Genomic DNA, 16250 nt, shown 5'->3' with positions numbered 1-16250 from the left:
CAAACTTAAAAGTTTGCCTGCTTGCCAGTAGGCACGTAAGCACCATGTTCTGGTGCAATTAGTCATTGCTGTACATTTTGCATAACTGCTCCTGCGGCATGTCGTCTTCCCCACTGCAGTCTGCCCCAAATGGGCGAAGCTCCGTAAAAACCACACGGAGAAGAAGTCGGTGGTGATGATGATAATCTGCAGCTCCGCTCTTCGCTGTCTGGAACTCATCAAGTATGTCGTTAAGCGATGTAATAGAAGCTGGCACCCTTTTCTGAGGTTTTGTCTGAAACCACGGAATCACAGGCAAAACCCGGGCACTGTCTGTCCTCTGCTAGCCTACAAAGTCACAGATGTATTTGCTCAGGCAGCTTCCCTAAACTGGTAGCTTCCTTGCCTAGCTCTAGCATGAATATTTCAAGTCCAAAATAACATTTTGCATTTTTTAAAAGCATCTTAACTTGTTGCACATGGTGTCTTGTTAGTTCTGGGAAGCATTAAAAAGATTAGTCTCCATCAAATGCATTGGGATGCTACAAATGTATTGCACCAATACCACTTCCACTCCTTCCTTGGTTGGTTTGGTTTTATATGTGTGGTTTTATTAAAGAGAAGGGGAAGAGTGATAAACCACCAAGGAGGACAGAGGTCATTTTAATAGGTGTGTACAGAATAAATTATAGCAGATGGGGTTTTTTGGGGTGTGTGTGTCCCCCGCCACATAAGGTGCACTTTCTGAATTTTCCAATTTTTCATGACAGCTGGAACCTATGCTAGTTTAGAATATTTGTTCATATATCCCAATATTGGATGTTCTGATTGGCAGCAGCTCTTAAAAGTCTCACACAGAGAGGTCTTTTACATTACTTGCTACTTTAGATGAAGCTACTTGTATTTTTAGATAAAGATATTAAATATGGGGCCTTCTGCAAACAAAGCATTGCTTTACCATAGCTCTACCACTGAGCTATGGTTCCTCTCCCCATATTTTTTAGTAAAAGGTACATCCTTCTCCCTTATAGCTTAAGTTTATCCGGATTTGAATCCTGAGCATTCTCATTCTTCAAGCAGAAATCATGTCCCTGGGCCAAGTAGTCTGACACCATTAGTGAAGGTACAAGATTGCTACCACCTAGAACAGAGGTGGGGATCTTGTGGCATTCCAGACATTGCTGGACTCTTAATTCCCACCATCCCTGTCTATTGGTCTCACTGGCAGGGGCTGATGGGAGTTGGAGTCCAACAACTTCTGGAGATCCATAATTTTGCCAACCTCCCCAAGACAGAGAGAGAGGTAAACCTGAACGTGTGTCTCATGTTGTAGGCTGGAGTTCAGCAGGCATTCCCTAGGGCTGGAAATACTGAGGATCATTACAATTTAATAAACTTCCCTTGGTGCATTCATTCTTTTTGTACTTGAAATACATCAGTTCCTGCCCTCGTTTTCTTTTTCTAAAGTATATTCTGTTCTAGGTCAATGGCAGCATTCAAAGGAGATGGCAAGGTGATGAAGATGTTTGCAAAACACATAAAGGTAAGCACGGTTAAGAGATGAGTTTATTTCTATAACTATTTTCTGTTCACTTGCCCTTTGGGTCTCTCAAAGCTCTTCTAACCACCTCCCCCTCCCCCTTCCACCAATTACTAGTCTGCTAAGAGATCAGCAAACAGGGGATAGTAGCCTCTTGGGCTAGTAAAAAAGAGAAAGGCTTCTACCATGCAGGGAAGAGGAAGAGGGAAAGATCACTCTAGCTCCCTCTGCTAGCCTTCTTTTTTTATGCTGCTCCTGGAGGAAAAGCCTTTCCTCCTTCATCTAGCACAGAAACCAAGTGGTATGGCAGAGAAGGGGTGTAACAATCCCTTTAGCAAAATGGCTAAATACAGAGTGTAGTTGCCTTCATGTGCTAGCTGTGTCCAATAAGTATATTTCCCCTGCTTAGTCCTAGACTAGTTACTGCAAATTCAATCTGGTGCTAACTTTATAAAGGCAAGTACATTATGCATGTTAACTTCATACAGATGTACATTTCTTAGTTCCACAGCACACTGGTTTTTCAGTTGTTTGTAGCTGGTGGTGGAAAAACGTCCATTATGGAAAAAGGTGGAAGCATTGAATAGCACATTAAAAGAAAACAAATACTGTTTATAGCTAGTAGGCTTTAGTTGCTTTCCTTTTCCCCTTGAAAAGTTTCCCACTTAGCTTCCTTTTCTTTTCCATGGAGTAATGCAAAACGTCCGTTGGTCTAGAGATTTCTTCAGATGTCTTTTAAATATTTGAGAAGGAACTGGAAATGTATATAGTTGTTCTCTCCCCCGCCTCCTGCAAATGCTACGTTTTTCTTTGTTTCCATCAAACAGATACAAGAGCAGGTGAAGATGCTGGAGAAAGGGGTCATCCATGTGGGTGTTGGGACACCTGGAAGGATCAAAGCACTCTTAGAGCAAGGTAAGGCTGTGTTGCAGTAATGAAAGCAGAGCGTTTCCCCACCCCAAGAATGGTTTCATGAGTCTGTATATTTGATCATCTGTGGCAGCCCATGTTTGCATGCCACAATAAGCCAAGAATCTGTGATTAATAAACAATGATTATGCACAAGCTGCATACAGATGCACACTGCCCAGTCGCTTCCCTTTCACTCATCCCTTCGTACAAGTGGGTAAGCAAACTGGGAAAGGAATAGGTTACACCTACACAGTGCGCTTAGCACAGTCAGACTGCAGTGAAGCTCTTTGCCTATGCTATAAAGGCATCAGGTTGAGCGTTCCTGGGAAGACCATTCCACAAATGGGGTCATCCCCAAAAAGGCCTTCTCACTTGTCATCTGCTCCCCCAGCTTCAGAGGAGGGTCTCCAGAGTTGATCTCGGTGTGTACGGGAAGGTTTGTGTTATACAAGGGGGTACCATTGTTGCTCGTGCTCACCTTTTCTGCAGTTTAAAGCAGGAATTTGCACAATGGAGGGGCTGGAGTGTGCAACCCTGTGGCTTCTACCCAGTCTCTTAACAATGGTTGAGCAAGAGCCAGCATTACATCATTTTCATAATGCTGCTTATGACACACCGCTTTGGGAATTTGAACAGAAAAGTAGTTTATAAATAATAAATCATCAGTGTAATAAAAGCACAGTTCTTGCGTTTTTATGAAGTAGAAGTTTGGGGAATTAGTTGCTGGCACATACTTGGGATTAGCATGCCAGTGGCCATTCTGCTTTTGTGTTTAGCTATTGAATAGGCACAGGACTGATTTCATAGCCAGAAACTTGCAGCAGGGATCTTTCTTTATTGCCCACTAACCAAGAAGGGCAGGACTCAATATGCAAAGACTAGCTGCCTGGGGATTGATTGGGCAGCAAAGAATTTTAAAAGCCCAGTATCATTTTGATAATGCACTTGTCACGCTACTAACAAATGTCTCTTACTATCTCCTCAGATGGTCTTAGCATGACATCCTTGAAGTATGTCATCTTGGACTGGAATTGGAGAGATCAGAAGTTAAGAAGATTAATTGACATCCCTGAGGTACCAAGCAATAATATTTAACAAGTAAAAGCCTGTGTGGTGTCTTACATTCTTCTATTTCACATTCTAGAAATGCAGGGGGGGAAAGGGACTTTTTACACAAACTCACATCATAATTTTAGTTTTCTAATCCGAGGCTTAAGAGATACATGCTGGGCCATTGCACACATTATGTGAGGAACATGGGCTTGTCACTACATGAGTCAGCTGGTCTTTACCTGGTGCTGTGGTGCTGAAGGGCTCTGTCTAACTGAAGCAGGAGAGGAAGTATATGCAGTAATGTCCTGGGCTGCCTCTCTCTTCAGGCTCTGTGGCATGCTTACCTTTCCTGCTGTGATTCTCTTTTAACACCTCAAGCATTCATTTTCATTAAAGTCAAGTTCTATTTATTTCTCTGACACCTCCTTTCAAATAAGCTATATAGGAAAGCAGAAGCAGAAGCGAGTACTCCTGCTGCTTTCCAAAAGTTACAGACCATAGGATTTTCAAATAGAGTGTCTAACAACAACAACAACAACAACAATCTGTTAGAGGTAAGCCTGGAGAACAGAACAAAAATTCTTCTACCAGATTTCACATATGTACTTTGTTAACTCCAGCCCTCTACCTAAGGAGGACGAAGCAATTTGATATCTAACACTTACACTTACCTTCTTTTGAAAAAACACAATTCCATAATAGGGCAAATCATCTGATCCTGTAAAGTGAATATATGATCATAATCTGGTAGCTTAGTGGGAAAAATTGTACTTTTAAGGCTGTACTCCCAAGCAAACTTTTCCCCCTTTATTACATTTGAAATTTTAAAAAGTACAGTTGAAAAGTAAAAAATACTGTACAAAACTGTGACATGCAACTGCATAGATGTATATACAAGCATCACATGATTTATACCTATTTTCTCCTGTGCTGCTGAAACCAAAATTAAAGATTGTCTTGATTAGAATACGATTATATCCCACTAAAACAGTCCAAAGCATACTTTACTTGGTATTAATCCCTCGGGTATGTTTAGGGTTGGGATGTGAGTGAACTGTGCTGATTGCTATACCTTGAAATTTATGGCAAACACTGTTCTGTATATGCTATCAAACCAGCAGGCCCTTAGCTACATCCTCGGTCAGAAAATGCCCTTTAATACATGGAAGCAACATTTGCAGTAATGATACACCAAGAACCATATGATGCATGAGATGCCTTCTGGTGCAGCGAATCCATTCTATCACACTTTTCACAAGCTGCTTAACAAACCAGGAAAGGGCAAGGTTTGTGTTATGTCTGACTATTGGGGGATGTGGTGTATTTGACCCTAATAACACAGGATTGCGAGTCCTCTTTAAATGTTGTTCACTTATAATTCCTGTTCAATTATTGTTATTATTTTTTTTTGAAAAGCCAAAATCTTGGATTTAGAAGTAGCACTCAGCTTTTCCCTTCCTGGTTTCTTTACTTGCTTATGTGAAGTGAAGAATGAAGCAGGAACAATCAGGATCAATGCACTAGCAAGCAATCTATGCACATTATGGTTGATTAACCCAAGGATAATTGTTATGTGTGAATGTGGCCAGGGCCTCTTTTGCACTAAGTGTTGAGTTTGACCTTTCCACTCTTAAGCCTTGTTTTACCAAGCTGTTGAAAATGTCACAATATAGTAAGCCCGTTGGTTTTCTCAATGTTCAGAAAAGTCAGCTACTAAAGATTGCAATGAATTTTCATAACTGAAGCAAGAAGGTGCCCCCTTGTGGCATTTTTCAATGTGAAATTATTACAGTAGCAGCTGATGCAGCTGGCAAAATGACTAATATGCACGTGAGTTTTATTGAATTTGCTTTCCAGCCAAAATGCTTGTAATTGAAACATCATTTACTGTCAGTTACCCCGATGACCTTTCAAACAGGTATAGGTTAACACTTCCCTGCAGACAAGCTCAATATTTTTTTATTTTGACTAGTCTGCTTAGCCTCCCACATGCAGACAGTGTTGCCCAGGCTGACTTGAGTGGTGGATCTGACAAACTCCTAATGCAGAAGGAACTGTTAACTGCCATGGGCAAGCGACAAGCTGCAAGTTTGCAGGCATGTTTCTTAACCAATGGTGTTTCATAAGTACATGTTTAATGAGGGGAGTGTTGTGCCAGTATTAAAAATAAGAGAAGGGTAAGGTATCAGCTGGCTGGAGTAAGTGAGTTCGTGAGAGAGACCGCACAATAAATGTTTGCATGGGGGTCTTGCAGTAACCTTCAAGGGCAGCCCAGAACATTATGCCACTGTAGGCAAAATGCCCTACTGCTCCCCCACAGATCCTGGCCCTCTCCCTGACCACACCATTGTGCCCAGATTGCCACTGGCCCAGCCACTGCAACTGTACCCTAAATCTGCAGCTGCACTTGCACTGCCACCATGATGCAGTGGCAGCAGTGGGGGCGTGGCTTTTGTGGTGAGGAAAGTGGTGGTGCTGCAGTGGTGGCGCAGGTGAAGCTGCAGTGGGGCTGACAACTGCTGGGGTGGGGAGGAATGGGCAGATTAGCCTCCTGAGGCAAAGTTCTTCACCTCGCCTCATGGAAGCGCTGGCCTTGCTAACCTTAATCCTCTAATATTATTTTTTTCTTCTTCAGATAAGGAAAGAAACCATTGAACTTCTGGAAATGGGACTGATCAAACTGTGCAGAGAGGGCTCTGTGAAAGTGGGACTCTTTTAGATATGTTTGCCCTTGAATTCAACTCATCCTTCAGTCTGCCCACGTTGAGGTTGCTTTTTAATTTTGAAATGCATATAGTGGAAACCCTTTTGTCACCCTTAATTCTTTTGCAATAAAGCTGGCTTTTGTATGGAGTCCTCTACTGAAATGTTCACGTATAATATGAAATCGAAAGTCAACACAGATTTTTCCACCAGCACATAAAGTAACTATTAACTCAAAAGATTACCTCAAAAGTATAAGCTAGTGGGTAAGAGACTGTGTCATGGGGAATCTCATTTCAGCAACAAGCTCACTAGGAATCCTTGAATGAGCCTCCAGGCCAGATTGGGTGTACATATCTCAGCTTAATAAGCTGCAGTTTAGAAATAATAGTGCCAGCTTGCTTTAAAGAACAGTTGCAATGATTAACATGATACATGTGTACAAAACACTCAAGGAAATATATAAATTTTTACTGTTAATAATGAAGATAGTATTGTCTCCTAAGCTTTTCTTCTGCAGCTCTGCATATCAATACAGTTCAGTTTTCTGGAAGGAAGTAACCTCCAATAGATCATCTGTACTGTGGCAGAACCATGGCTAAAGTATTTCCAAAATATGCTTAAAGATCAGTGCCAGTGATCATAAATTGTCAATGTATAGGGATAACTACCCCTCTTGTTTTTCTTCAGGGGAACTCCCCTGTGTTACTAATATCATTACCATAGGTCGTTGTAATCTAGAAACTGCCACTGTGAATTCAAAGTATCAGGTAGCAAACACTCGTTCTTATGGCAGATATGTAGACCAGGAAACCTGAAGCAAAATGGATGCTGTTTGTGATTAGGATGCTTACTTGGCCCCAGAAAAAATGCAGAGCTGGTGTAACCATTGTCTATCACTTGATTCTCACCCTACTTGTTATTAGCAAAATCTGCCCTTTTACTTCAGTTTCAATGCAGCTTTGGAATCTGTGAAGGCAGGGAGAAAGGGAAGCCTTAAGTTGTGTCAGTCGGTAAAATTTATATGCTGAAAATCATTGGTCATCACAAAAACGCAATTAAGTCAGCTAATAAATTTGACAGACAGAAAATCTGAGGAGTAATGTACCACCCTGCGTGCAGGATTTCCAAATAGACCAATGCAGGTGATCCTACTAAATTGTGTCCTAAGCTGTGTGGAACATCAATAACAGCAAAAAGGGTGGCAGCCTTGTGCAGGAAGCAGTGACTGGTGCAGGAAGCTACCAGATGTAAGTCAGGTTAAAGTACACCAGCAGGAGGATGGCACAGGCTGGCCAAAGGTGATTATGACAATAAAGTACAAGGAGGGCGTTATTCCCACTCAAATGGATCAAGTTAATAAGTAATTCCAGGAAGTTACCAAGGTTCTTAAAAATGCTAAGTAGATAGCAACAGATGAAAAATACCTTACGGTATGACACAAAGGCCAGCCAAAGACTTGTCCGGCATCAACATGAATGAAAAGAGCACCGTTTCACCAAAACGTCCATCGAGATGCCCTGATAATACTGCATATAAACAACAGAGGCTCCCAGCCTGGAAGCCCCAGCTCACCCCAGAGCTCGTCCTCCCAAGTTTCTTTATCATTAGCCTCTTCTGCCTTGTGATGGGAATTGTACTTCTATTGGCTGCAACAAGAGTCAAAGAAATAAAGGTTTGTTTTCATTGTGTGCTAGAAAGCATGCATTACAATATTGGTAGACTGTATTTGTGTATAAGTGAAATAGAAATTTACAGTGTATTTATTTTGTTTTGTTTAATTTTCATAACATTTGTATATGATGTCCTCATTAATCCTAAAGCCATAAAATAAACATTTTGGTGCAATCCCAAAAGTGGAAGTACTGACCTTGGCTCCCAGAGACCTGACTTCAATACCCACTTTGGCTATTATGTTCTTTATTTCTTTCGCAAAGGAATCAATAATGTAAGTAGTCTATATTGGTGAGCATTGTAACATCCAGGGAGTGAGGTAGTGATCTGAGGCCAGACTTAAAAGCATTACACTGGTGTGAGCAGCTTAAGTAAATGAATGGATAGAATATCTGAACTGGCTTTTGGATCAACAGGTCTATCATTGTCTAGAGAAGTTGGGAAAGGTAGACCCTCCAGACTATTTAACAGTTAAGCATTCTGAAGAGACTACAGATGGACCTGGCAATGGTCTTGTTTAAATTGTATCTGTAGACCAGCTGCCTTTGAGACCATTGGTGGAAAGATGAGTTATAAATATTTCAAATACAATAAATATTGGGGTGCCATTAGATAAGCTTCCAGGCCTGTTCTCCACAGGGGTGTTTTTTTACTCTTTTAAGGGTTTTGTTTGTTTGTTTGTTTGTTTGTTTGTTTGTTTAACTGTTGTGTTTTTAAATGCTGTAATCTACTCTGAGATGTTCTGGTGAAGAATGAGTCAGAAGTACTATTAACCACAATAAGTGACAAGCTTCTCTTGCAGAATAGATGTAATTAAAAACACATGATTGCGTACACATTAAAAGTGGGCTGCAACTAAATAGAAATAGTATTTACCAGTGGAAGATGCTTGGACTTTGAAGAACTTTAGGGGGAAGGATGTTCCAAAGGGGTTATTCAGGACATTATCTTGGCATGTCATTGCTGTCTTAGCTGGAAAGCTCCTCTGAGGCCATTTAGTTGTCCTGACAAACTGTCACATTTGACCATCTCGTGGAAATCTGCAAAGGCCAAACTGTAAAGCCTTTAAAGCTAGGAGATCTTGTTCTCCTTTTGCAATGATGACAATAACTTGGCCTGTTTCTTTCGTTTCTTGGCAGATTAATTATTCCGAGATATGCTCACATTGTTCAAAGCTGCGTGAAAACTCATCAAACTGGGAGAAGGAATGCCTGTGTTTCACCAATTTCACACTTCAGGAAAGCATGCAGGTAAGTGATTGTGGAAAAGTGAATAATAGGTTGGGGTTTTTTTTAATAAGCAACACAAGAGCAGCATTAAAATTAACAACATACAGGGGGAAAGGAGAATGTTATCTACCAAACCTCAAATATTTTAAGGCTATTGAATAAAGAAAAATAAATTGTACCTAAGGAAACCAGAATGATTTTGAAGTAAACGTTTTGAAATGTTTAAAACATTTTGTGAGCGTTTAGCCGAGTTAAACACTTTTATAATTTCAATGGGAGTGTGTTAAACACATGCATAATTATCACTGTAAAATCAATGGAACCTCAGTGTTTCAATTATGGGCTGAGTTACACCCTATGGTACTTTTAGCATTTTAGTGCCTGGCGTGTACTGGTCCATAGGGTCACGAAGAGTCGGACACGACTAAACAACAACAACAACTTTTAGCATCTAGCCAATTTTAAGCAATTTTAGTGTGTTAGCTCTTGTCATTCAGTGACTAGGGCTACAACCCTTAGCGTAGATTGACCAGATGCAAAAAGAGGACATTTGTCACCTGTCAAATTTTCCTTTTCTGTTAAAAGTGCAGTAGCCCTGTCTTCTTTTGCATCTGGCACCCTACCTTAGGGATTGATTCCCATATCCCTGCCCATCTTTCAGGAGCTTATCCTTCAGTTTATTCAATCAATGCTGAATTCAGCAGCTGAGGATGTGAACTGCCTCTGTGGAAATAATGTCAGGCAATCAGAGCAGCTTGTCTATGCTGTTTTGACTGATTTCACGAGCGCATCAAGCTATGAACGTTACAGGAAAACCTTGTGGAGTAATCAGAAGAGAAGATCATTTTCATTTATTGCTAGCCTTACTCCACAAACCAATAAAGTAACAATTTAGGCTTGTCTCTTGGGCTTAGTGATTTGGAGTCACACCAATTCTTGCCCATCAAAGGTCTCTAGGGCTTTTGATCGCACTTAGATCTTGGACATTCAAATTACTGTCCCACTTCATATTAGCTATTGTCAATAGTTTGCTAGATTTAGGTTCGAAACTCATTTTTTAATTCCTACATGTTGCCCCTTTAAAAAAAATTGCAGGGTGATGTCTTCATGTACTATGGATTGCATAATTTTTATCAGAACCATCGTCGCTATGTCCTTTCCAGAAGTGATGCACAACTATTGGGTCGGAAGGCAAACGTAAGGTGGTTTGAAATTCTTTTAGTACTTCTGATGTTTGTTTTAATCACATGATGCCATTTTAAGGGTAGTAATTCTTAATATATTATTGACCAGAAAGAAGTCTAGCTGGTTCAGGAATGTTGTGCTTGCCATTCATTGTCTGGACTTTGCAATGTAATGCTGAGTGAGGTGGGCAATGTAAACATTCAAGAGGGAAAGTCCTTGGCCAACTGTTAGCAGCCACACTAGGAAATACACTCCCTGGCATGGTGTGACAGTCTTTCCCCATTGATTTTTCATCACCAGATAAAAGACGTGTCTTTTTCAGAACACATTTCCTGCCGTTTATGAATAGCTGCATTCTTTAACGTTATGGCTTGATTTTTCAGAGAAATGTGCTCCTAATTGCATTATGGTTTTGAATACAGATTCAGAACAGCAATTGTGCACCTTTTGCAACTTATGAAAACGGGACACCTATAGCTCCATGTGGTGCAATTGCAAACAGCATGTTCAATGGTGAGTGCTATGTGCATCTGATAATATTTACCTGAATATGCAGTCTTCATTATCTATTCGAACTGCAGCAAATTAAGATTTCCCTCTATATGATATAAATGTAAGGATGTCATCACACAGTCCCCATTGGAGGTTTTTTAATGTTGTGCTTTAAATGTATGGTGTGGATGTGACCATATTCTCTTGAATCAGCTAAAATATTCAAATTACATGCATTCAATACTGACTTAGCATTAAATCACTGTTTCTAATTTCCATACAGACACAATACAGCTGTTCTACTATCCTGCTTCTGTAAAGGCTGTCAAAGTCCCACTTCTGAAGCAAGGGAATGCTTGGTGGACAGATAAAAATGTGAAATTTCACAATCCATCTGCACACAACTTGTCTTCTGCATTTGATGGTAAGAATGATCCCATTAGCTGAAAGGTGGTTCTTCAGTTTTTGAAATGCAGCTAATGGGCTTTCTAAAACTGTCCCCGCAGGCCTCTCTTATGAGGCCCTTGGAAATCTTTCCTGTACATTTTTCACTAGCTCTGCTTCAGACCTAAGTGTTTTTACCTGACTGGAATGTGCCTTTGAACTTTGAGCATGCTTTTGAGGTTTGATCCATTGCTTTGAGGTTTTCCCCCACAATCAAGTGTTATATAATTTTTATTAAATTAAACAAACAAGTAAATGCCTCTCGCTTGTCTGGATGGAGGACAGAAGAAACTAACCTGCTGTAGAAATGTGAATCGTTCACTTGTTGCTCTGCCTGTTTGCCTGTGGCCCTTGGAAGGTTGCGCCAGAGGGAAAGTGGTCCTTGGAAGGACAACCCCATCCCTGATGTAATGTAACCCAACCAAAGCCATAGCTTTCACATGGAAAAATATTGATCTGGTTCATGGGAAAGATTTTAGTACTCAGAAGAAATGGTGTTCCTGCAGATGGAACAGTGAAATCCTTACCCATTTCTCATATATATATATATATATATATATATATATATATATATATATATATAGTCTAAAGTACAACTATCCATTGCCTTTGCCAATGCTGCACAGCTACCTTTTCTCAGATTTTTTTCCACCATGGCTGAGCACCTGGGACACCATCACAAAATGGTGTGCCCTTTCCTTCCCAGAGCATGTGCCTATTTGCAGTGCACTTTCGCTTTAAACGTGGTTAAAAAGATGCCTCAATATTGATGTTAACCACGCTTAAATTTCCCGCTTCAACTGAGGTCAGGAGCAGGGCCAATGGATGCAAATCTGCTCCAACTTATATGCATACTGGAAAAGCAACTTTATTGAAGCTACATTCCTGGTATATTGCTTGACATACAAGGCAATCCTGCATGCCCCGCTGAACAGTGGGACATACTCCTTCATAAGTGTGTCTGTGATGGCTGCATATAACTCAGTACTCACTTACTAGGGAGTAAGACCCTTTGTTTAGACTACTTAGGTCAGACTTCCTGAACCTTGGACCTTCCAGGTGTTGTTGGACTCTAGGTCCCGTCTGCCACAGCCAGCATGGCCAGTGGTCAAGAATGAAGAGAACAATTGTCCAAAACATCTTGAGAGCACCATATCAGCGAAGGCTGAGGCATGCTTACCCACTAGTGAGACTAAGGTTAGACTATAAGAAATATATAGTAGGATGTAGCCTACCTTGATTTCAGCAAGGCATTTGACAAGGTGCCCCATGATATTCTTGTAAAGAAGCTGGTAAAATGTGGTCTTGACTATGCTACCACTCAGTGGATTTGTAACTGGCTGACTGACCGAACCCAAAGGGTGCTCATCAATGGTTCCTCTTCATCCTGGAGAAGAGTGACTAGTGGGGTGCCACAGGGTTCTGTCTTGGGCCCCATCTTATTCAACATCTTTATCAACGACTTGGATGATGGACTCAAGGGCATCCTGATCAAATTTGCAGATGACACCAAACTGGGAGGGGTGGCTAACACCCCAGAGGACAGGATCACACTTCAAAACGACCTTGACAGATTAGAGAACTGGGCTAAAACAAACAAGATGAATTTTAACAGGGAGAAATGTAAAGTATTGCACTTGGGCAAAAAAAATGAGAGGCACAAATACAAGATGGGTGACTCCTGGCTTGAGAGCAGTACATGTGAAAAGGATCTAGGAGTCTTGGTTGACCACAAACTTGACATGAGCCAACAGTGTGACGCGGCAGCTAAAAAAGCCAATGCAATTCTGGGCTGCATCAATAGGAGTATAGCATCTAGATCAAGGGAAGTAATAGTGCCACTGTATTCTGCTCTGGTCAGACCTCACCTGGAGTACTGTGTCCAGTTCTGGGCACCACAGTTCAAGAAGGACACTGACAAACTAGAACGTGTCCAGAGGAGGGCAACCAAAATGGTCAAAGGCCTGGAAACGATGCCTTATGAGGAACGGCTAAGGGAGCTGGGCATGTTTAGCCTGGAGAAGAGGAGGTTAAGGGGTGATAATGATAGCCATGTTCAAATATATAAAAGGATGTCACATAGAGGAGGGAGAAAGGTTGTTTTCTGCTGCTCCAGAGAAGCGGACAGGGAGCAATGGTTCCAAACTACAAGAAAGAAGATTCCACCTAAACATTAGGAAGAACTTCCTGACAGTAAGAGCTGTTCGACAGTGGAATTTGCTGCCAAGGAGTGTGGTGGAGTCTCCTTCTTTGGAGGTCTTTAAGCAGAGGCTTGACAACCATATGTCAGGAGTGCTCTGATGGTGTTTCCTGCTTGGCAGGGGGTTGGACTCGATGGCCCTTGTGGTCTCTTCCAACTCTATGATTCTAGGGGTAGCTGGTTCACCTATAGCTATTCATTATTTTTTTCTCTCTCTCACCCCCCCCCCCATCTATCTCAGGCACGGCAAGACCACCTTACTGGCAAAAACCAGTATATTTATTAGATAAAACAAACCAAGAGAACAATGGCTACACAAATGAAGACTTTATCATCTGGATGCGTGTATCAGCCTTTCCTACATTCAAGAATCTTTACCGTCGCCTCAGTCGCATCAGGCAGTTTGCAAATGGGCTCCCAGCAGGGACGTACAGGCTACAAATATCCTATAGTATCCTTTCTGTGTGGGTTTGTGTCATGTTTTATACTCTGCACGTTTTAGCTATGTGGGTTATGATTGGCAGATTTTCTGTAGACGGTGAGGGTAAGAGCCAGAGCGCTACCTGGTAGGCTAATAATGCATGCAGTTCATCGTGAAATGTAGCTGAGTTTTGAGGAGAGCTTCTGCTTGTCACTTGGGTGGAGGAAACATACAGTGGGCTGATGCAGATCTCTGTTTGTCTAGCTCAGTCTTCCCCAACCTGGTACTCTACAGATGTTTTAGACTGTAGCTCTCATTATCCCTGACCATTGGCCATGGCTGCTGAAGCAGATGGGAGTTCCAATTCAAAACTTCTGTAGAGCACCCCACTAGAAAAGGCTGATAATAGTGGTAGTGTCCCATGAATAGAAGATGTGTATTACAACAAGGAGAGTAAACTGTGAAAAACTACATATATTCCTTTTAAAGATGCCTTTTGCATTGTAGGTGCTAAAAAAAAAAAAAAAAATCATGGATCTAATCCTGTTAGCAATACCTAACCCTTCGGCATCTTTTAATACTCATGTATGCTCCAAACTGTTAATAAAACTTTAACATCATCCTGTCAGATTTCCCAGTTTCAAAGTTCAAAGGAGAAAAGCAGGTGGTCTTCTCAACAGTAACATGGAGCGGAGGAAGAAATCCTTTTCTGGGAATAGCTTACACAGTTACTGGTGCAGTGACTCTGCTGGCAAGTTGTATCCTTACAGTGGCTCACTTGAAATCCAGGAAAAACCCCAACAGGGGACTATAGGACGGTTCCCTTTACTTGATAAAAATAGTACAAGTGCCCTGCCAAGTCAGAGACCAGAATTGAGATACCTAAATTTCCTTCCTGATTCTCAGCACACCATCATCTGCCCTTAAACCAGGACTCCAAGACAGTTTTGGATTTTGGAACCTTGTTTAAAGGCAAATGGTTTGCTAAAATCACTCTGCAGATGGTGCACGGATGTAGTGGCAAACCATGGTTTACGCAGAACACAGGCGGAAGTTTAGAAACAGTAATATTCGAAGGAAGGAGTCTGTGAAGTCTCGGCTCACGCAGCAATGGGCTGAGTTCCTGTCTGAATTCATCTAGTACTTAGTATAATGAATGCTTGGCTAGGAACTGCGTCAGTACATTTGGTCTGATGAATGTTTACAGCTAGGTTAAAAGTTCACGCAAGTTCTCAGGTAACAGCCATGTGGATCCCTGGCCTCTTCCACATCCTCTGCGGCAGTGACTCTGTTCCCGAAAGTGTCATAGGCAGAACAGCACATTGCAAGAAATGTAGAGTTTAAAAAGGAAGAAGCTGTCAGTGTAAGTAGTGTTACACATGAATCTGCTCATTAAAATGTCTATTTCCATTAGTTCATCTTTCGTATTGAAAAGCTCTGTACCGAAATTATATACAGCTTTCCCAAATACTGGCCTCTGAGAGATTAAAGAGTGATTTATTTCGCAGCATGCAGTGGCATTTATACACTTCAGGAGATAAAGCAATAAATGGCACCACAGCCAGCTGCCACCAGGAGGGAATTTTAAAAAGCGCCAGGCAATGTCAAGTTAGAATTAAAGCAAAAAAGTTGCAGTTAAATCCCTCTTGTTAAGAAATGCTCTGTGGATTTTAATGACAAGGAAGTATTAATGACAAGGAAGGAGACATGCTGGGTTTTCTTGGTGCAAAGTTGTGGGGCTTTAGCTCCACGTGCGCTGTGCATTCTTAGTCTTGTGCTATATAATTCTCAGCATAGTGGTTAAGGAGTGCGAAAGCAGAGCTGCTAGATCCATTATGAACCAGTAACCTGTCGCCCAGTAGCCAGCCAAATGCTTCCAAGAAGCCCCATGAAGACAACAGCCCCCCACACTATGCTATTTGTGATCAACTCCTGCCCGGAAACCAATGTCCCCACTGTGGAAGGATGTGTGGGTCCAGAATTGACCTCCACAGGCACTTACGGACTCATTGTTAGGACCATGTTCATGGAAGACAATCTTACTCGGCTACGAGTGAACGCCAAAGAAGATGATTTGCCAAACTAGCAACAGGTATTTAGAGAAATACTGCCTCTGAACCTGGGGCTTTTATTTAGGTGACCATCACTATATAGAGCTAATCTCAGCATACAGTGGTACCTCTGGCTACAAACTTAATTCATTCCGGAGGTCCGTTCTTAACCTGAGGTACCACTTTAGCTAATGGGGCCTCCTGCTGCCGCTGGCGCACAATTTCTGTTCTTATTCTGAAGCTAAGTTCTTAACCCAAGGTACTACTTCCGGGTTAGCAGAGTCTGTAACCCGAGGTACCACTGTATTTTATGGCAGTGAATTATGTAAATTAGGCGTTCTGTGAAGATGTATTTAACAGAACTCAT

General features: G+C 41.5%; 3 protein-coding genes across 4 annotated transcripts in view; 2 read left to right on the top strand and 1 right to left on the bottom strand.

Annotated features, from left to right (window-relative positions):
- CMSS1 (cms1 ribosomal small subunit homolog) overlaps positions 1–6338 on the top strand; it is a 180966-nt gene extending 174628 nt beyond the window's left edge. For both annotated transcript variants that reach the window (XM_081859820.1, XM_081859821.1), the window contains exons 6-10: positions 120–222; positions 1462–1522; positions 2347–2434; positions 3417–3505; positions 6120–6338. In XM_081859820.1, coding sequence (XP_081715946.1) covers positions 120–222; positions 1462–1522; positions 2347–2434; positions 3417–3505; positions 6120–6203 — 425 coding nt within the window. In that variant the 3' untranslated portion in view covers positions 6204–6338. The remainder of the gene's footprint in view (positions 1–119; positions 223–1461; positions 1523–2346; positions 2435–3416; positions 3506–6119) is intronic.
- Positions 1–16250, bottom strand: part of FILIP1L (filamin A interacting protein 1 like) — a 185635-nt gene that overhangs the window by 169049 nt on the left and 336 nt on the right. The window lies entirely within an intron of this gene.
- LOC309340748 (cell cycle control protein 50C-like) lies at positions 6481–15482 on the top strand. Its single transcript, XM_081859789.1, has 7 exons — positions 6481–7862; positions 9001–9111; positions 10186–10287; positions 10698–10788; positions 11051–11191; positions 13653–13862; positions 14462–15482. Exons 1-7 carry the CDS (start codon positions 7623–7625, stop codon positions 14644–14646), a joined length of 1080 nt encoding a protein of 359 aa, XP_081715915.1. The 5' UTR covers positions 6481–7622; the 3' UTR covers positions 14647–15482.

This window comes from Podarcis erhardii, assembly GCF_964252035.2.
Source record: "Podarcis erhardii genome assembly, chromosome: 4".
Lineage (NCBI taxonomy): Eukaryota > Metazoa > Chordata > Lepidosauria > Squamata > Lacertidae > Podarcis > Podarcis erhardii.
Note: the sequence above shows the minus strand (reverse complement) of the source record. Positions and strands in the feature narration are given on the sequence as shown.